The following is a 23,020-nucleotide window of genomic DNA, read 5'->3' as shown; positions in this document are numbered from 1 at the left end:
AAGGGGGTATATCTTTCCTTTTCTCCTTTGCCTTTCAACTAGGACTCTCCAAATATCATTATAAGAAACTAATTATTCCTGGCCCTGTGTGATTTTCGGGAATTTCTTAGCTTATAGTTCTAGTAACTTGTTTTTCAAGAAGTTTTCTTTCCCAAAATCATGGATGGACTGGTATTTAGCCAAAGAATCAAGGCAACCCTAATGCTAACTCCCAAAAAAAGGCAATCCCAAAGAATGCTCAAACTACCACACAATTGCACTCATATCACATGCTAGTAAAGTAATGCTCAAAATTCTTCAAGCCAGGCTTCAACAATATGTGAACCATGAACTTCCAGATGTTCAAGTTGGTTTTAGAAAAGGCAGAGGAACCAGAGATCAAATTGCCAACACCCGTTGGATTACCGAAAAAGCAAGAGAGTTCCAGAAAAACATCTATTTCTGCTTTATTGACTATGCAAAAGCCTTTGACTGTGTGGATCATCACAAACTGTGGGAAATTCTGAAAGAGATGAGCATACCAGATCAGCTGACCTGCCTCTTGAGAAATCTGTATGCAGGTCAGGAAGCAACAGTTAGAACTGGACACGGAACAGCAGACTGGTTCCAAACAGGGAAAGGAGTACATCAAGGCTGTATATTGTCACCCTGCTTAATTAACTTAAATGCAGAGTACATCATGAGAAACGTTGGGCTGGATGAAGCACAAGCTGGAATCAAGATTGCCAGGAGAAATATCAATAACCTCAGATATGCAGATGATACCACCCTTATGGCAGAAAGTGAAGAAGAACTAAAGAGCCTCTTGATGAAAGTGAAAGAGGATAGTGAAAAAGTTGGCTTAAAGCTCAACATTCAGAAAACTAAGATCATGGCATCTGGTCCCATCACTTCATGGCACATAGATGGGGAAACAGTGAGAGACTATTTTTTTAGGTTCCAAAATCACTGCAGATGGTGACTACAGCCATGAAGTTAAAAGACACTTACTCCTTGGAGGAAAGGTTATGAGCAACCTAGACAGCATATTAAAAGGCAGAGACATTACTTTGCCAACAAAGCTCTGTCTAGTCAAGGCTATGGTTTTTCCAGTGGTCATGTACGGATGTGAGAGTTGGACTATAAAGAAAGCTGAGTGATGAAGAATTGATCCTTTTGAACTTGGTGTTAGAGAAGACTCTTGAGACTCCCTTGGACTGCAAGGAGATCCAAACAGTCCATCCTAAAGGAAATTAGTCCTGAATGTTCATTGGAAGGACTGATGTTGAACCTGAAACTCCAATACTTAGGCCACCTAATGTGAAGAACTGACTCATTTAAAAAGACTCTGATGCTGGGAAAGATTGAAGGCAGGAGGAGAAGGGGATGACAGAGGATGAAATGGTCAAATGGCATCACCGACTCAATGGAAATGAGTTTGAGTAAACTCTGGGAGTTGGTGATAGACAAGGAGGCCTGGCGTGCTGCAGTCCATGGTTTGCAAAGAGTCAGACTCGACTGAGCAACTGAACTGAACTGAACTGAATGCTAATTCCTCTGTACCTCTCTGCTTTGAGTATTCTGCTCCATTAATCAAGTCCCATTTTACTCTGAACTCTTCACTCTTGTCTCCTCAGTTTAGCAATATTGTAGGGTTCTGTTTGAGATCCCTCACCTTGTATCATGTCCTGGAAGTTGTCTCCACCCCAGAAAACGTTAATAATATATAACTTGCTTTGTTTCCTTCTCTCAGGAATCACTGTTCTGTTTTGACTTTGTCCATTATCTGAAAATAGATGTTTATTCTTTTATCAGGTTTTCTAATTGTTTATAGTAGTGGAGTAATTCCAGAATATATTATTCCCTTATGGCCAGAAGCCACTTTTGTTGACCTTTTTATATTAACTTCTGAAGACTGTATTCACATAGTTCAAAACTTGGTTTTCTATAATGGCAGTAGTGAAACTGGGTAATTACTTGGTGGAAATTGGTGATCAAGGAAATCTATGTTTTAAATAGAGGTTATTGATTTGGTGTATATTTCACTTTCATATATATATATATATATGTACATAAAATTGAATTTTGCTCAGCCATATAAAGGAATGAAATTGAGTCATTTGATGATTTAGATGATGCTAGAGTCTGTCATTGGAGAAGGAAATGGCAACCCACTCCAGTGTTCTTGCCTGGAGAATCCCAGGGACGGGGGAGCCTGGTGGGCTGCCGTCTATGGGGTCGCACAGAGTCAGACACAACTGAAGCGACTTAGCAGCAGCAGCAGCAGAGTGTGTCATACAGAGTGAAGTATGTCAGAAACAGAAAAATAAATATTGTATATTATTGCATATATATGGAATTTAGAAAAATGGTACTGATGAACTTATTTGTAGGGCAGGAATAGAGACAGACATAGAGAATGGACTTGTCAACACAGGAGGGGAAAGCGAGGGTGGGATGAATTGAGAGAACATTGACATAAATACACTATCATGTGTAAGAGAGATAGCTAGTGTGAAGCTGCTATATAGCAGGGAGCTCAGCTCAGTGCTCTGCTATGACCTCTGAGATGGGGAGGTGGGAGGAAGGCTTAAGAGGGGGGAGGTATATTTATAATTAGAGCTTATTCACATTTCTGTAGAGCAGAAACTAACAAAACATTGTAAAGTAATTATACTCCAATTAAAACATAAATTCAAAAGTAAATGAGAGTTATTGCAGCATATGTATTGGCTGAGAGGAAAACTTGATGATGCAAGAACGAGAGGGAATAATTGCAAGAACAAATTTCTTGAGTGACAACAGGGGATGGGACTCAAAACACAGAAGAAAGGGCTCATTTTATATTGGAACACGTTAGCAGTTAAAGATGATAAGGAAAACTGCACAGGCACAGACATCGGCAGGCTGATAGATTTTGGTGAGAAAAGCAAAAACAGGAACTCATACCCCCACTCCTATTTTCCCAGTGAAAACCAAAAGCAAGATCATCAGTGAGTTTCTCAGGCTCTCTCTAAGGGAAGCCAGCTGCCATACTGTGATGTGCTCTATGGAGAACCCATGAGACAAAGAACTGAGGGAGGCCTCCTGTCAAAGCCAGGGAGAGACAAAGGCTTTCTGACCAGTGGTCAATAAAGAACTTGGAAGCCGAGGGAGTGAGCTTGCAAACAGATCCTCCTAAAACTGAACCTTAAAATAACTGCAGTTCTAGCTGACATCTGCATGGCAGCCTTGTGAAAGACATTGAGGCAGATGTCTTCAGATGTTGCAGCTGGGTTCTGGACCCATAGAAGCTATGAAATGATAAATGATTTTTGTTTTAGGCCACTAAATTTGGGGTAATTTATTACATGGCATAGATAGCCAAGGAAGATACCAGTACCTGGAAGTGGGGTGCTGCTATAATGCCTAAAAATGTGGGTGTGGCTTTCGAACTAGGTGATGCAGAGAGGCTAGAAGTATTTGGAGATGCATGTGGAGAAAGCCTGAAATACCTTGAATAGACTGTTGGCAGATATCTACATTTTAAGGACACTGCCAGTGAGGACATGAAAGGAAGTGGGGAATATGTGATTGGTGACTGGAGGAAATGGGATCTTCCTTATGTTGTGGCCGAAAGCTATGTAACACATCTGCGGTTCAGTGGACAGAATAGAAGGTGCCTACTGAACTGGTGATCTCTCTCCAGGCAATTTCCAAACAAGTGTTGAAAGTGCCTCTTGTTTCTTCTTGCTGCAAGAGGAGAGATATTCCTTGAGAAAGGGCTGTTAGACAAAAGAACTTTTAATAGTACTTGAGAGTTGTGAAATTCTCAGCCTCTCCAGCTGGCAAACAATGTTAGAACTAAGAAATGGCTTCTGAGCAAAAATCAAAGGGAAGGCAGGGAAGAGCTTATTTCTAAGAGCTCTATGGGCTTTTATGTAATGGAGTGAACCCTAGTAAGATTCCCAGACAGCTGTGTGATCTTGTGAGAGAATTATAGTAGAAACACTTTGGCTTAGACTGAAGGAGACTGAGGTAATAAAGGGAGTAGGCCTAATATGAGGGGTTGGGGGGGAGATGGTCAAAGAGTAGGATCCTTGAAACTGAACTTATAAAAGAGATCCAGCTTATCAGCAGTGGCAAGATCCATGAGAATCGGTGAACTAGACGTAGTGAAAACAAGAAGAGTCAAAATAAAGCTTTCAAGAAACTGAAGACCATCCAGGTGGGTGCTGAAATCACCAAGAATGCTGACAGAGTGATTCTGAAGAGACAAAGTAAACGAGGTGTTAGAAGTTACAAAAGTCCAGACTCCCTCATGACCCTTGCCTATTTATCCACCTTGATTTCTCATCATTCCCCAGCGTCCCAACCACACATTTGGGAATTTCAAGTTCTCAAATGTCTTTATTTGACTGTGTTTTATTGCAAATGCTCTTCACTCTCTCTGGTTCATTCTTCTCTCCCCTCTTAGAATCTAAACAGACACTTCTAGCATCTGCAAGCCCCCATATGTATTATATCAACAGCATTTTCCAACTTTCTGTTCTTTATCTTTACTATTAGGTCCAAGAGGGCAGGGTTGAGTCTGAGTTGCTTAACGCTGTTCCCTATACTCAGTTCAGAGTCTGATGTACTCATAGGCACTTCACAAAGGAAGGAGAGGATTTCCTTCCTAGGTTTAAGAGAAAATTTCAAAATAGCAAATATCTGTGGTAGCTCTACTTTGGATTCTCTGACAAACATTAATATCTGAGTTCAAACAATGCTTTCCCATAAGGGATTTATTTATAAGGCTTTAAATTCCTTTTAAACAATAGATTTTAGTTCCCTTTAAACTTATTTACACACGGAAGAATTTGAAAGAGTTCTCTTGTGAATTCTCTAATGCCTTGGGGAGGTGCTTTTGATGAAAAACTTTTCTATAGTAATCATCATTATAGAGTTCCTATTCCATAGAGGTTTCATCTGTTATATGGGCCAGTTCTTCCTCCTGAGCTGAAGAGTCTTATTTAAATTATTGGAGATGTATTGTCCAAAGATGTACACAAAAATAGCATTCAAGACAGAAACAGCATGTGAGAGTTGGTAAAATGGACATATTAACCAAATTATACAGTGAAGAGTACAAATAAAGTGGCAAATGGGAATTCCCTGGCAATCCAGTGGTTAAGACTACACACGTTCATTGCAGGGGGCCAGGGTTCAAACCTCGGCTGGCGAAGAAAGATCCCACACGCCACATGGTATGGCCAAAAATAATAAAAATTATTTCTTTTAATAAGTGGAAAGAAAAAAAACCAAGACATTTCTCAAATGGTATGCAATTAGGACAGGTTTTCCTATATTGATATTTTCAGAAACCTGAGTTCAAAATAAAAGAAGGTTGAAAGAATCTACTAAAGTCATCATATTAGCAAGTTGAAAAATCTATTTAATATTATAATTTTCTCATTTTTCTGGGTCCATTTAGATGAACAGACCAATGACCACTTAGCTGACTAAAGTTCAAATTCTCAGCTATCACTAACTTACTATGCAATTTTGAAATGTTCTGATATATTCATATATAATATCCTTCTCATAGAATGCAGACCTCCAGACATAACTATGGCCCACACATTACAAAATATAAATCCTTACACATGGTCATAGAGCTATCAAACTGGGCACATTACCCTACCTCACTGATAATATTTGAAATTCTCTTGAATGGCACCTAGTGAGATTTTGACCACCACCAAAGTATTCAGATAATCACAAAAATGTACTTCATTGTAAAGGAATTAGTTTCTCTGAGCTAAAATGTGTTTTGGTTAAATAAAGCAGGAAACTTTATGCCCCAGAGGTCAAATATATCCTCATCAACCACAATGCTTCCTTTCTTCACTCAAGACCCAGAAGTTGTGGTGAGTCTCCTTTGCTCTAAGACCAACCCTTCATCTGTGCTCTTTTTCTGGAACTTGCCTATTCAACTATTCACTCTCTGTCACAAATATTCAATGTGTCCCCTTCTACCATATCTTCAATTTTTCTCTCTCTGGGTCATTTTCTATAAACTAGAAGCAAGCTCATTCTGTCCCATCCTTCAGATGTTCTCCTTTGGCTGTGCACTGCCTATTACTCCCCCACCTTCCCCATTTCACTACTCAGCTAAGCTTCTTGGGCCTCTTGAGATTTGCAACCCAGTCATTTCTGTTGTGGACATTTATCTACTAGCTGCCCCCAGCATCTGCCTGGAAAAACTACTCTTCTGTTCGACTGAAACACTGGCAGATAGATACAGCACATTCTCACCAATCAGATCCTCCCATTCAAGACACTGGCCCTAATGAGAACTGCACTTATTAAAGCAGCAGGGGTTTGACTTCTAGACTTATCTAGTGACCAGCATCAGAGGTGAAAATTATCACAATGTCCAGATGAGACAGCAGGGGGTGTCGTATCTGTTCTACTCCTAGGGTGACTTTAAAAATTAGTTCAGGGAATCCCCTGGCAGTCCAGGGGTTAGAGACCAGCACTGCCACTGCAGAGGGCACTGGTCTGATCCCTGGGCAGGGAACTAAGATCCTGCAAGACACGTGGCAGGGCCAAAAGAAAAAATCAGTCCAGCAATTTAACGTAAGTTGTAAATATTAACTGCTGCTACTGCTAAGTCGCTTCAGTCGTGTCTGACTCTCTGCGACCCCATAGATGGCAGCCCATCAGGCTCCCCTGTCCCTGGGATTCTCCAGGCAAGAACACTGGAGTGGGTTGCCATTTCCTTCTCCAATGCATGAAAGTGAAAAGTGAAAGTGAAGTCGCTCAGTCCTTTCCGACTCTTAGCGACCCCATGGACTGCAGCCTACCAGGCTCCTCTGTCCATGGGATTTTCCAGGCAAGAGTACTGGAGTGGGGTGCCACTGCCTCCTCCAAAATATTAACTACAGTCTGATAATCAGTAGAAAAATAAGGATGATAGTAGCTTTGCTTCTTCTAAAATTTGTCATTTACCTTTACACAAGAAATCTTTCATATTTTGGTTATTAGCTCACTCATCCTTGAAATCTCAACTCAGCTGTCTCCCTCTTAGGGAAACCTCCACTCCTCTCTTTTCCCACCAGTACTCTAGACTTCCCCACTGGATGCTCTCACATCAGTCTTGTGCTCCCGCATCAGTAATCACTAAAACTCAAACCCTATTTTGAGACATATTTGTACATATCTGTTCAAATCACTAACCTATGAATGGCTCGAGAGCAGAGACTATAACTATCCTTTTAAAATATAAGACAAAATACATTTTCCAAATTAAAAGCATGAGGCAAAACCAAGAATGATGTTGTGTCAGGTTAATGGGAAAGTATATCAAGAAGATATAACAGTTATGAACATAGATCTACCCAACAATAGAGTCTAAAAATACATAGGACAACATATGGCAAAATAGTGAGAATATATAAATCAACCATTTCAGTTATTTTAAAAAGTTGAAGTAAAACACACATTTATCAAAGTGTCTGAATACATCCTTTTTTTGACATGTGTTCTTTAAATTTTTTTACTGTGGTAAAATGTACACAATATATACCATTTTAAGTGTACAAAATTCAGTGACACTAAGTACATTCACACTGTTGGGTAACCATCCTTACCATCCACCTTCAGAACTTTTGTCATCTTCCCAAACTGAAACTCTATACCCATTTAAACAAGAATTCTTCATTACCCCTCCTCTAGTCCCCGGAAGCCATCATTCTGCTTTCTGTCTCTATTCATCATTATATGGACAGTTTCTAGTACATTGTCCCTTAATTTTTTTTTTTTTTTTTTTTTTTTTAGGATGCACTATTCTGTTCTCTGATCAGGGCTCAAACCCATGCTGCCTGTACTGGGAGCACAGTCTTAACTACTAGACCACCAGGGAGGTCCCAATTTACCCCTTTCTTATAGCACCTCAATAACAGCAGAACTGAGGGAGGTGAGTAACAACAAATGAGAAAGAATTTTAAAGAGTTAAAATTCAAGGGCTTTCCTGGATGTCCAGTGGTTAAGACTCCATGCTTCCACTGCACGGGCTGAAGGTGCAGTCCCTGGTTGCCGACCTAAGATGCCACATGCCATGCAGCACAGCCAAATAATTTTATTTTAATTCAAATAGGAGTGGTAGGTATTATCACTGGAATTATTAGAAAAACTTGAATGACCTATTTACTGTAAGAATTGTTAAGTATGGCTGTTCGAAACCACTGTTGTGGCTCTCTACCGAGCACAAACATATATTAAGCACATACATTTTCAAGACAATAAAAAGATCAAATATGAGAGAAAAATCTACCAGAAAGATAAATATATAAACTTTCCCCCTTTCTTCAGTCAAATACCTAAGACTCCGGAATTTGAGTTTACACTTCTTTGCAAATATATGCCCATCCATATCTACAATGTCTTGCTACTTGAACCAATACGAGGAGAAAAGAGAAAACCTAATAGAGGAGAAAGTCATACAAAAAATACAGAAATGTACACTGATATAAAAGGAACTACAGGGATAGGAGAGCTTTCATAATCTACTTCTGTATATAGACGCTCTTGTATTTCAGAAAAAAATTGTGTCATGGGAATGTCTAAATTTATTTATTTGGTACTTACAGAACATATAAAAGATGGACCGTAAGGTCATAATTCTTAAAAGGATTCTTAAATAATGACTCAATATAACAGATGAATAATTTCAAGTCCTCTTTCATCCAGCACTGTATGTTCCAGTGTGCACCTGAATTAAAAATAAACTAAATTAAATCTGAAAAAAAAAAAAACCATTCTGAACAGCCCAATGAAAGGGAAGGGCTAAATTAAATTTACCAGTGTTCTGATACAACTACCACTGTCCATTCTGAGAGAAAAAGAACAAGCTCTAATTGGTCATATGTCTGTGCCCATTTAGTCCCTTTGGCCTTCAGTTTCCTTCTTCATAAAGTAAGAGAATTAAATTCAATTATTGTTTCTCAAATTTTTTTAAATCTTGAACCACTTATGTAGGACAGAAGACCCCAAAACTCACCTAGTTCAGTTCATCCCCACTTTCCAAGAGACAAGAGAACATGAACTACCAAGTACAGCAAACTTAGTGTAGGATTTCTGTGTCTGCTTTAGCAGTAAAGCACGGTGATTCACACTGGAATCACCAGTAAGATGCATATCTTAAATTTTTGTTATTACAATACTAGGCCCCACATACAAATAATGAGAGTATATTTCACTGTATACTGAAAAATTCACCTGATAATGATAAACTATTGGTGATTTTTAATTTAGAAAGCAGGCACAGCAACAGCTAAAAATTATGACTAATTTAATACAACGCCAAAAGTATCTTAAGCAATACTAACATGTTTCCCCACTTGGAGAATTTCTAGCTAGTAGTGACTTTGCATAGGTTGAGCCTTATGAAGTAAATAGCCCATGTGGCAGAAAATTACATGGAAATCCTCAGTAACCACCACTTAACCTCGTAACTTTAGTTACACAAAGTTAAACTCACTAAACTAACTAGTTAATAGCCCTTATTTATACATAAATTAAAATCTGCAGCATCATAATCATTTCACTTGATAAATGAAAAAAGTGCTAACATTTTTTGATCACTTCAAGGCTAATCACAAGGACCTTCACATTTTAAGTCCATTCTTAATATATCCAACAATCATTGGAATGGTAAAGTCAAGCTCCCTTACAAATTAAAAAAAGTGCTTCATTTGAAATTAAATGCCCAAAGACAGAGACACTAGGAAGTATTACTTCTAACTTGTTTTAAAACTCTGATCTTATTGCACAGTTATGCTTTATCCTTACTCCTAACCTGATCTCAACAAACTATTTCTTCCCTCTAATCAGTGGTGCTTTGGCACTACAAGGGACATGTGGCAAAGTCTGGAGATCCATTTTGATTGTCACAACTGCTGAGTGAGTGTTACAGGCATCAACTGGGTAGAAGCCAGGGATGCTTCTAAACATCCTGTGCTTGAGCTTAGCAGCTTGGTTATACCCAACTCTTTGTGACACTATGGACTGTAGCCCGCCCGGCTCCTCTGTCCATGGGATTCTCCAGGCAAGAACACTGGAGTGGGTTGTCATTTCCTTCTCCAGGGCATCTTCCCCACCCAGGGATCAAATCCTTGGCTCCTGTGTCTCCTGCACTACGGGTGGATTCTTTACCACTGAGTCACTGGTATAACGCTACAAACCAGTCCCCATAACCGAGAATTACCTGGCCCACAATGTCAAAAATTTTGAGGTTGAGAAATTATGATGAACCCTACACAGGAGTACTATATTGATATATGCCTTTATTTTCATATTACAGATGTTTATGGTGCTAAGTCAATTGTCTTTGTTCTGTTTAGCTCTTCCAGAAGGCTTGGAGATTATTTTGTTGTTTCTATTTCCAGATGCAAAATTATTAATTACACTAGATACATTCAGTATGCATTACACTTAAACAACAACAAAAAAAGTGATTTAAAATATATGCATTGGCTACTGAGATTCCTTGTTTTAAAATTTAATTAATTCAACAGGATTATCTGCCATTTGATATTTTGTCTATTTAAAAAGAATAAGATATACTTTTTTATTTTAAAGCAAATTTAGAAGACTATAAAAATATATTTTAAGGTTAAAAAATTCCCTCATTTACATTTTTATTTTCATGGGACATAAAATAATTGGGGACTTATTAGTTTGGTCATATGATAACCCTAATTTTATCACTAATATAAAATGGTAATATTTGCTCAGAATCACATCCAGAGACATCTATTTCACACAAGTCTCAGAGAATGAAAATATTTTATCCAATATAGTTAAGTAACAACTAATGCTTGGAACATTAAAATACTTACCTGTTTGTTGAAAAACTAAAGAATTTACTGTTGTAACAAATGCCTTCCCTTCAATGTCATCTGCATATACAGAGCAGTTTTTATCTTCCTCACTCCAAAAGCAACAGTGGAAAGTTATTCTTGATGATAAGTTAGATAAGTAGTTACCACTTGAATTAAGCTTAGTTTCAACAACTGCCTCATAACGTCCATTCAAATTTGAAGTGTTCTTTGAGATTCCAGGAGGAAAGAGGAAGTCATATGTTGTGTTTGATGGCATGCAAGACAACTTAAATTTCCAGGGAGTAATTGGATATGCCAAGTTAAATGCAGTTGTTACATAAATAAATTCTGTTAGGACATTCAAAAGACACAGAAAAAAGCAATTAATCATTTTGATTAAGATATCAATAGGAAGTATCTAAGATTAAATGATGTAGTACTCAATTGTTATTATCAAACTTTCTAAGTGCTCAATCAGTGCCTAATGCATAACTCTGTGCTTCCACTGAACAATGTGTTATACTTAAGAGGGTACATTTATTTACGGAGATAACCTGACTCTTTAGCAACCCTTTTGGGAAATTCACACTTAATTTACCCCATTAATCTAACAACTCATAATTATATTTTAGTGAAAGTATATTACAGCTAAATTAAATTTCCTTTTCCAAAAATAAATAAATAAATAAATTACTCTAACGGACTTCCACCATAATGGCATCTGGATGTGCAATTATATAAGCAAATATTAAAGTGATGTTTTAATATTTCTTAAGGAGAATAATGCCAAAATGTTAACACTACTTTCAGTGAATGATTTTAGAAAGGGTTTGTCTTCAACATCAGAACAGCTGGTTGATTTCCTGAATATGCCTATGATTCTCCAGATATACAATATCATGTAAGATATGTCCTTAGTATCCTCCAATAATTGATGAACAATGACAGAGTTCTTACAGGAAACATTCACTGCTGATTAAAGATAATGTATCACTCACCCATAAAATTAAGAACAATTTTATAAACTTGTACCCTTCCAGAAAACCTTAAAAGTGATACTTGTTTTTTAAATAATTGTTTGAAAATAAAATAATTAATTCTCCATAATTCTTTCTTTTACAAGTTAAGTTATTCTAATCATCCAACAATTGTGTTGCCTCATATACAAAGCAATGCAGAATGAGAATTCTAAGAATTTTGCATGGAGTCTATAGAGTGAGACCTATGAAGGATTATGCTAAATGTTAAAATGTAAGAAAACAGAAATTATTAAAATCAGTTCACAAAAGTGCTATTCTAAATTACAAAAGTAATACATGTAAAAATATTTAAATACACAAGTAATGATTCTTACTTTGGTTTCTAGAGCATTCTATAAATATTAATAGAAATATGTATCAGATAGAAAAATTAAGGCAAAAATGACTATCATGAACTAATTTTATTTTTCCCACACTGAACAATTAGGTATCATAACATCATCAAAAGACTGGTTCCAAATATGAGAAAGAGTACGTCAAGGCTGTATATTGTCACCCTGCTTATTTAACTTATATGCAGAGTACATCATGAGACATGCTGGGATGGAAGAAAGACAAGCTGGAATCAAGATTGCCAGGGGAAATATCAATAACTTCAGATACACAGATGACACCACCCTTATGGCAGAAAGTGAAGAACTAAAGAGCCTCTTGATGAAAGTGAAAGAGGAGAGTAAAAAAGTTGGCTTAAAGCTCAACATTCAGAAAACGAAGATCATGGCATGTGGTCCCACCACTTCATGGCAAATAGATGGGGAAACATGGAAACAGTATCAGACTTTATTTTGGGGGGCTCCAAAATCACTGCAGATGGTGACTGCAGCCATGAAATTAAAAGACGCTTACTCCTTGGAAGAAAAGTTATGACCAACCTAGATAGCATATTCAAAAGCAGAGACATTACTTTGCCGATTAAGGTCCATCTAGTCAAGGCCATGGTTTTTCCTGTGGTCATGTATGGACGTGAGAGTTGGACTGTCAAGAAGGCTGAGCACCAAAGAATTGATGCTTTTGAACTGTGGTGTTGGAGAAGACTCTTGAGAGTCCCTTGGACTGCAAGGAGATCCAACCAGTCCATTCTGAAGGAGATCAGCCCTGGGATTTCTTTGGAAGGAATGATGCTAAAGCTGAAACTGCAGTACTTTGGCCACCTCATGCGAAGAGTTGACTCATTGGAAAAGACTCTGATGCTGGGAGGGATTGGGGGCAGGAGGAGAAGGGGACGCCAGAGGATGAGATGGCTGGATGGCATCATGGACTCGATGGAAGTGAATCTGAGTGAACTCCAGGAGTTGGTGATGAACAGGGAGGCCTGGCGTGCTGCGATTCATGGGGTCGCAAAGACTCGGACACGACTAAGCGACTGAACTGAACTGAACTGAACTGAACATCATGAAAAGTGAATCGTCACTGCAATTGTGATGCTTTGGACTCAATCCTTCTAAAATACGTTTTTGAAATTAGAACTTCTCACTAAAAAGAAATTAGGGTGTTTCTTTCATTTTATAAAACAATAAATACTAATTAAAAACATTATATTCTCTAGCTGCACATGGAAGATTCAGTTGACTAAACTGAAATTAGCCTAAAAACCTCAAAGTATTTGAAAATTAAAATGTAATAATGAATGTCACATGGTAACTACTGAATCAGCTTAATTAAAAGATGATTCTATTTTGTTTACATGCTTCCTTTGCAAATGATATTTCTTTCCCCAAAAATGAACCCTAAATGGCAAGGAGTTCAGAATATTCATCTGAAGGCATAAGTTTATGTTATCATATGATATGTATTGTCATATGTTATACATTAAGGCCCCAGACACCTTCTGATTCACAAAACTTGACCAAACCACAAACCTTTTGAAAAACCAATGTAAAACATTACCATGGAACCTAATAAAAATTAGAAAATTAAGAGAGGGTGTTATCTTTCTTTGATAGTCCCTTGTGGTCCAGTTTTTCTGAATTCTGTAACAGTGAAATTATCCTGGATATTATCTGTAGCTATATAGATGGCTACAATGACAAACAATAGCATGCACAAGATAGAAGAGTCATAAGAAAGCTTCTCAGGGCACCTTTAAAGTCTAGAGTAACCAAAGAGATGCTCAGAACCAGTTGATAAACAGGTAATGGTTGCTAGGGGGAAAAAAGGGGGTTTTCCTAAAGACAGCCTGACTTTAATTTCAAAGACTTGGAACACAATCTAAATTAGATGATTTGAGTTTTTAAAAAATCAAAATATTTCTAGAATGCTGTAAGAAACCATTGAGAATAGTACAATGCATGGGTTCAGGCCATTGACCCTCTAAGCAGTGGAAAATTTGCATATAACTTGTAGCTGTCCCTCCCTATACACAGTTCCTCTGTATCAACAACTTCTCTGCATCTGCAGATTCAACTAACCTTGGACCATGCAGTACCATGGTATTCACTGGTTTTAAAAAATCCAAGTATAAGTGGACCTGAGAAAACCATATCTATATACTCAAAAGTTACTGGCATTGTGTGACCACTTTCACACAGAAGCCTGTTATGCTTCACAGAAAGTTAAAACACAGGATCTTAAAAGAATGCTTTCTCTCCAGGATATTCCTGCAGTAAGTAAGAGGAAGACTAGTATACATTTAATTTTTGAATATAATCTCTTGGTAGTCAAGGTGGGAATTCCCAAGGCATACACAATCCCTTGATAATATCCCCTTATAACATTATCTTGTCATTGTTTACCAGAATCATAATGGGGAATACCATTTAAATGACATTTCTTTTCCATTTTAGAATAAATCTGTTATTCTATATGATAGCCATTTATTTTAAATATTATCACCAAGTAAACCAGTCCTAGATAGAGAGAATTAAAGTTTTGACGATCATCTGATATATACATATTTGTAATTTAATAATGCTACATTTGCTAAATAAAATCAAAATATTTAAATGTCATTATACTTTATTTCCAAGTAAAGGAATGATAATGCGTATCTTTGGCAGGAATGCATTCAAATGTGTGTTGATCAGTCATGTCCGACTCTGTGACCCCATGGACTGTGGCCCACCAGGCTCCTCTGTCCATGGAATTCTCCAGGCAAAAATATTGGAGTGGGTAGCCATTCCCTTCTCCAGGGATCTTCGCGACCCAGGGATCGAACCTGGGCCTTCTGCATTGCAGGCAGATTCTTTACTGACTGAGCTACCACTGACATACTCATGTTGGACTGCAAAAGGCAAAGAGCTTGGAGGAGATTTCACAGTACCTATCAAATTCAAACTTGTATTTACTACTCAACATAGAAATTTCCTCTTCAGAAACTAATCGATAGAAATACTCTCCCAAATACACAAAGATGTATGTATATGAATTTCAGTGTAGCATAATTTATTACAGAAAAAGAAATGTCTAACAGTGGGAATTGTTCAAATAAGTTTATAACGTAAGGTACATTCATAAAGTTCATTGTTATGTAATCATTAAATAAGTATATTAGTGAACACTAACAAGAAAAGTTATGAGGATAAACTGGAAAACTGTTAAGCAGGAAAAAGAAAAATACAGAATAGACAGACCAATTCTATTTTTGTGACTGGAGGTATGACTGTGTGTGTGTGTGGTTGGGGGAGGGTACGTTTCTGGAAGGATACCCATCATATTGTTTCCAGGAGGTTGGGAAGAGTTTTCATTTTCACACTTCCATTTTTGTTTGGTTTGCATTTTTAATCAAGGGCAAGAGAATTCCTAACTGGAAATGGGAAATTTAGTCAGCCAATAAATGTAACAACATCTCTAAGGGTAAAATCTCTACCTCGTATATGGACATTTTAAAAGCAAATAACTTACCCCAATGTAACAAAGCCACACAGAATTTTTGACAAATCATCTTCAGAGAAGAACACCTAGAAAACAGTAAATCTAAAACCAGTACACACACAAATTAAAAAAATGACATATACACAAGCCATCTATGGGAAAATATAAAAGGTAAAGGATTAAAATTAAGAATTCTTCAAATTGTAATCTGATAATAATACTCTGGATCAGTATCAGCATTTAACATGAATGTAAAACAGTAAGTTATAGGTTCATTCCTATGCACATGCTATTTTACAGTTAAAACATAAGCAGTACATTCATATATGGCTTAATCAAAAAAATGGCAATGTTCCTTCATGACATGACAAACCAGGACAGGTATCATAGATGAGACTGAATTTTTAACTAAACAAAAAAAGCTTACAATGCCAATTAAATATGTACAGCTGACCTAACACCATAAATATCACACTCTTCATTTGTGTGTGTGTGTGTGCTCAATTCTTAAATTCCTTTCATTTCCTAAAGTCTTTATCTTTATTATGATACCACAAAGTTGAATGATTACAGCATAGGTAATGAACTGCATATTTATTTCCAATGAAGAGAAATTTTTGCAATATGGTTTTGGAAACCCCTGTCGCAGAGTCGGGCACAACTGAAGTGACTTAGCTCACACACAATATTCACATTAGCAAGATATCGGTAATTGAAAGAGAGTTTGATGGCTTCATATATGCAGATGATAGGGATGATTTCAGAGACAAACTTTGCCATGAATTCTATCCAATTTGAAATATACCACGAATAAGATTATTTTTACTACTATGTCATGAAATCGAATGAGAATATAATTTAAACATATTTAGCTTAGATTTATAAGGAAACATTAAAGGCTTTTGGTGTTTCAGTCTTTTTTTACTATCTCATATTTGGGATTCAGTTCACTACATGAAAATTAATCTGAGGTAAAAAGCCCTGAATTAGGTATCAGAAGTCTTGGATGCCAATTGAGGCTCTTTTGATTAACCAGGTGTAAGACTTGGGACGTCAGTATTCTTGATCTCAGCTTCCTCATCAGACTGAAGGACCATCCCTACAATCCCTTTCAGAGCTGCTTATGATTCTGAGAGGCTTTAGTTTAAAACAGAAATCACAGCTTGATCACAAAGAGTATTATAAAGTATTAAGTGAGAAACATGTCTTATAAGTTGTATCTGAGAACTGGTAGCACGTGACAAGCAAACAGAAAAACATGCTTGTTTAGTTCACAACTTAAATGACTCTTAGGAAAAAGATGGGTGAGTATGACCATTTTGTAGTCTGGTAAATCTGTTTGTCAGACTCATGAGTTTTTCACCAGAATTTTGGTTCTTTACACACATGATCCCACAATGTATGCCTTGAGGATTTCTAGAAACCAATTCAGTGTGGCATCTTTATTATCTAATGGTATTAAATGTGTGCAAAGTTCTCCCAGCTTTTTTTATGCTACCTCTTTCTGATACAACATTGTCTCACAGAATAAACATAAAGGAAATTTCATAATCAGGGTATGTTGCAAATACACATATCACTAGACTAAGTGTTTTGACTGAGCTGACTAGTGACTAAGTAATTCAGTCCAATAATTGATTTGACTCACTTTAATTCAACTGATTCACTGAGTTAAGTGACCAAACAGATCATATTGTTCTTCCTTACATAAGACAACCATTTTTTATTTAAACACATTTGCATAATTAATTCCTCCCCAAGGTGGGGAGTGGGGAATAAGATCAAGTGATTCATAACCAACAAATAGCATTTCCAGAAAAACAGACTAAAGAGAAAATAAAAAGTGAAATAATATAAGAAAATTTCCCAGAACTGATGGGACTTAAGTCTTTAAACTAGAAAAAAAAAAAAAAAAACTAGCAAATTCCAAGGAAAAAGAATGGAAAACAAACATCCATTTCTAAATGTATCATTTAAAAATTGCAGAAGAGAAAAGAAGAGTTACCAGAGAAGAAAAAAATAACCAAAGCAATGAGAATCTAATTAAAACAAATGTTGCATCTCAAAACACTGAATTACAGAAAGCTATCTAGTAATGACTGATGGAAAATTATTTGCAGTTTAAAATTCTATTAGCCAATCAGGAAAGTATACAAACAAAACAAATAAATTTTAAATAACACAATGACTTAGAAAATTTACATCCTGTGAATCTCTTTCTCAGAAGTAACTTTATGATGTATGCCAACAAAATGAGGAGTAAACCAGGAAAGGACTGGGGATTCGGGATCCTGAAAAGCTTGACTACAAGCCAGTTGATGGCTCTGCAGTCTTGAGAACGACCTGTCCAGATAGCAGATGGAGTACAGGTGACCCCTGAAAGGAAAAGGCCAGGATAAAGGAAGGCAACTCAAAACATACTATGATTCTGAAGCTGCAAAAATTGGAAAATAAAACAAGAAATCAGAATTACATAAGGGAAAAAAGAAAGTCATAGTCTAAAATTGAAGCCACTAGTCCAAATAAGAATATGAGTTCAAAATAGACTTCAAAATGAGAATGGAATAGATTCCAAAAAATAAAGAGAATGAGTAAAACACTGAAAATTAAGAATTAAAAAATAAGACTCATAAATCTTCTAGAAGAAAAAAATAAGTTAGCTGGAAAAGAGCTTTATAAAAAGTCCTGATCTAAATATGAACTGAAATAAAATATGGTACAATTTTAAGCAAATGCTGGAATTAATCCATTTGAAAGAAGGAAGATCCCTTTAACCTTGATTCTTGGAATATTCTCCATTGGGTGGCTTTGGAGTCATATTGAGCAAAATATGATTCTAGGACTCTTATTGGTTCTGTGATGAGTAGAATTTACAAAGTTCTAAAAGCATTAATGCTGCTATTTATTGATTTTTCAACTTTTTGGCCTAATCAATAGACACAAATGAAAGACTTAATTACAAATATTAAACATATATATCATCAATATTCTCACTGTACAGTTGTCAAAATTGTAGTAGTACAAAAAAATTGGGGTGGTATAATTATAAAAAGAGAGATGGTGAGAAGGCAAAGGGTGGAAATAGCCCAACATCTTGAAGTAAGGTGTCAAGAGAAACTATCTATAGTGAATGAAACAAAAAAGATTGTGGAATTTAAATGTAACCAATAAAAGATGTCAGAAAATTAATATAATTATAATGGAGGAGAGAGAGAGAAAGGTGAAGTTATTAAGATAAATTCCTTCCTACCATGGTATTATATTCATTGCAGCCAAAGATGGAGAAGCTCTATACAGTCAACAAAAACAAGACCAGGAGCTGACTGTGGCTCAGATCATGAACTCCTTATTAACAAATTCAGACTTAAATTGAAGAAAGTAGGGAAAACCACTAGACCATTCAGGTGCGATCTAAATGAAATCCCTTATGATTATACAGTGGAAGTGAGAAATAGATTTAAGGGACTAGATCTGATAGATAGAGTGCCTGATGAACTATGGAATGAGGTTCGTGACACTGCACGGGAGACAAGCATCAAGACCATCCCCATGGAAAGGAAATGCAAAAAAGCAAAATGGCTGGCTGGGGAGGCCTTACAAATAGCTATGAAAAGAAGAGAGGCGAAAAGCAAAGGAGAAAAGGAAAGATATAAGCATCTGAATGCAGAGTTCCAAAGAACAGCAAGAAGAGATAAGAAAGCCTTCCTCAGCGATCAATGCAAAGAAATAGAGGAAAAGAACAGAATGGGAAAGACTAGAGATCTCTTCAAGAAAATTAGAGATACCAAGGGAATATTTCATGCAAAGATGGGCTCGATAAAGGACAGAAATGGTATGGACCTAACAGAAGCAGAAGATATTAAGAAAAGGTGGCAAGAATACACAGAAGAACTGTACAAAAAAGATCTGCACGACCCAGATAATCATGATGGTGTGATCACTCACCTAGAGCCAGACATCCTGGAATGTGAAGTCAGGTGGGCCTTAGAAAGCATCACTACAAACAAAGCTAGTGGAGGTGATGGAATTCCAGTTGAGCTATTTCAAATCCTGAAAGATGATGCTGTGAAAGTGCTGCACTTAATATGTCAGCAAATTTGGAAAACTCAGCAGTGGCCACAGGACTGGAAAAGGTCAGTTTTCATTCCAATCCCAAAGAAAGGCAATGCCAAAGAATGCTCAAACTACCACACCATTGCACTCATCTCACATGCTTGTAAAGTAATGCTCAAAATTCTCCAAGCCAGGCTTCAGCAATACGTGAACCGTGAACTTCCTGACGTTCAAGCTGGTTTTAGAAAAGGCAGAGGAACCAGAAATCAAATTGCCAACATCCACTGGATCATGGAAAAAGCAAGAGAGTTCCAGAAAAACATCTATTTCTGCTTTATTGACTATGCCAAAGCCTTTGACTCTGTGGATCACAAGAAACTGTGGAAAATTCTGAGAGAGATAGGAATACCAGACCACCTGCCCTGCCTCTTGAGAAATCTGTATGCAGGTCAGGAAGCAACAGTTAGAACTGGACATGGAACAACAGACTGGTTCCAAATAGGAAAAGGAGTATGTCAAGGCTGTATATTGTCACCCTGCTTGTTTAACTTCTATGCAGAGTCCATCATGAGAAACGCTGGACTGGAAGCAACACAAGCTGGAATCAAGATTACCGGGAGAAGTATCAATAACCTCATATATGAAGATGACACCACCCTTATGGCAGAAAGTGAAGAGGAACTAAAAAGTCTCCTGATGAAAGTGAAAGAGGAGAGTGAAAAAGTTGGCTTAAAGCTCAACATTCAGAAAACGAAGATCATGGCATCCAGTCCCATCACTTCATCAGAAATAGATGGGGAAACAGTGGAAACAGTGTCAGACTTTATTTTGGGGGGCTCCAAAATCACTGCAGATGGTGACTTCAGCCATGAAATTAAAGGACACTTACTCCTTTCAAGGAAAGTTATGACCAACCTAGAAAGCATATTCAAAAGCAGAGACATTACTTTGCTGACTAAGGTCCGTCTAGTCAAGGCTATGGTTTTTCCTGTGGTCATGTATGGATGTGAGATTCAGACTGTGAAAAAGGCTGAGCACCGAAGAATTGATGCTTTTGAACTGTGGTGTTGGAGAAGACTCTTGAGAGTCCCTTGAAATGCGAGGAGATCCAGCCAGTCCATTCTGAAGGAGATTAGCCCTGGGATTTCTGTGGAAGGACTGATGCTAAAGCTGAAACTCCAGTACTTTGGCCACCTCATGCAAAGAGTTGACTCATTGGAAAAGACTCTGATGCTGGGAGGGATTGGGGGCAGGAAGAAAAGGGGACGCCAGAGGATGAGATGGCTGGATGGCATCACTGACTCGATGGATGTGAGTCTGAGTGAACTCCAGGAGTTGGTGATGGACAGGGAGACCTGGCGTGCTGTGATTCATGGGGTCGCAAAGAGTCGGACACGACTGAGTGACTGAACTGAACCGAACTCAACCATGGTATCTATTTAAAGGTTATAAATGAAAAGAAAAAACATCAGTATAAGCATATTATTTAGCCTTACAGAGTTAGCCAAAGGAAAATTAAAACCAAAAATGGTTCAAGTCAGTTTTTCTCAAAACAAGGAATAACAACGTGAAGGGAGTGGGGTAAGGGACTGCTGTGCTTTATTACAGTAAGTTTCTGTAACTGTGTGCATGGATTATTTTCATGCAAACTTATTATTTTGTCTTTTTAATTAAATTAAAAGGTGGTATTGGTTTTCAAATAAAATAGCTACTAACAAAGTCCTAGGAGCTAATTAAAGGTTCACAGATGTGGAATATTAGTTGAATTCCAAGAAATACAAAGGGAAAGAGTAGTGTCATATTTCTTCTAAGATTCACAATATTTTAACACCTCTCACAGCAGGATCTTTGCTAAAATCAATGTCATCTTATAACTTATGGCTTGGTAGCAGCTGCGATCTAGTTGTCACTGATTACATACATACAAACTGGAGCACTTTCCTAATGACAGACTAGACAATTTTTAGCCATCAATATTTCAGTCAACAGACTATTTAAAAACCTTTTGAGGAAGGAAGGAATGTGAGCCCTGAGTATTGTCTGAAAACTTTTTGTGGACGTCTTTTACTAGGATCAAGAGTCAGCATAAAATTTTCAAATGGACAAACAGAAAATCTCAGAAACCATGGTGAATCACTCTTTTATGAAGTTCAACATCACAAATAGTCTTGATAATCCAGGGAATGGTACCATTTAAGAAAACACTGACATCAACAACACTGAGTTGAAAAGCGACTCAAAAAAACCAGATTCTGAATATGAAAAAGAATTCCTTAATGGATTTCTTTGACTTTTATTTTCCTTATGAAAGTGGTATGAAATAAACAAAAATTTTTATCTAAATATTGTAAATGAGTTCTTTCAGTAGGTATAAAACTAAAATTCTAAATGATAAGAAAGCATTGTAAAATAAATAGGCAGAGTTCTTCCTTTCTTAGCTGTACAAAAATGGTGGTATATCTTAAAAACCCACGATGTCTTCAGTTCAGTTCAGTTCAGTCGCTCAGTCATGTCCGACTCTTTGCAAGCCCATGAATCACGGCACGCCAGGCCTCCCTGTCCATCACCAACTCCCGGAGTTCACTCAGACTCACATCCATCGAGTCAGTGATGCCATCCAGCTATCTCATCCTCTGTTGTCCCCTTCTCCTCCTGCCCCCAATCCCTCCCAGCATCAGTCTTTTCCAGTGAGTCAATGCTTCACATGAGGTGGCCAAAGTACTGGAGTTTCAGTTTTAGCATCATTCCTTCCAAAGAAATCCCAGGGCTGATCTCCTTCAGAATGGACTGGTTGGATCTCCTTGCAGTCCAAGGGACTCTCAAGAGTCTTCTCCAACACCACAGTTCAAAAGCATCAATTCTTCGGCACTCAGCCTTCTTCACAGTCCGAATCTCACATCCATACATGACCACAGGAAAAACCATAGCCTTGACTAGACAGACCTTAGTCAGCGAAGTAATGTCTCTGCTTTTGAATATGCTCTCTAGGTTGGTCATGACTTTCTTCCAAGGAGTAAGTGTCTTTTAATGTCATGGCTGCAGTCACCATCTGCAGTGATTTTGGAGCCCAAAAAAATAAAGTCTGACACTCTTTCCACTGGTTCCCATCTATTTCCCATGAAGTGATGGGACTGGATGCCATGATCTTCGTTTTCTGAATGTTGAGCTTTAAGCCAACTTTTTCACTCTCCTCTTTCACTTTCATCAAGAGGCTTTTTAGTTCCTCTTCACTTTCTGCTATAAGGGTGGTGTCATCTTCATATATGAGGTTATTGATATTTCTCCTGGCAA

The 23,020-nt window shown here is 37.3% G+C and overlaps 1 protein-coding gene across 3 annotated transcripts in view; it reads right to left on the bottom strand.

Moving 5' to 3' along the window:
- Nucleotides 1-23,020, bottom strand: part of LEPR (leptin receptor) — a 156,998-nt gene that overhangs the window by 61,476 nt on the left and 72,502 nt on the right. For all 3 annotated transcript variants that reach the window (XM_018045226.1, XM_018045220.1, XM_018045222.1), the window contains 3 exons: nucleotides 15,707-15,762; nucleotides 10,845-11,174; nucleotides 8,593-8,716 (listed from right to left, as the gene is read on the bottom strand). In XM_018045226.1, coding sequence (XP_017900715.1) covers nucleotides 8,593-8,716; nucleotides 10,845-11,174; nucleotides 15,707-15,762 — 510 coding nt within the window. The remainder of the gene's footprint in view (nucleotides 1-8,592; nucleotides 8,717-10,844; nucleotides 11,175-15,706; nucleotides 15,763-23,020) is intronic.

This window comes from Capra hircus, chromosome 3 (genome assembly GCF_001704415.2).
Source record: "Capra hircus breed San Clemente chromosome 3, ASM170441v1, whole genome shotgun sequence".
In the NCBI taxonomy this organism is placed as follows: Eukaryota; Metazoa; Chordata; class Mammalia; order Artiodactyla; family Bovidae; genus Capra; species Capra hircus.
Note: the sequence above shows the minus strand (reverse complement) of the source record. Positions and strands in the feature narration are given on the sequence as shown.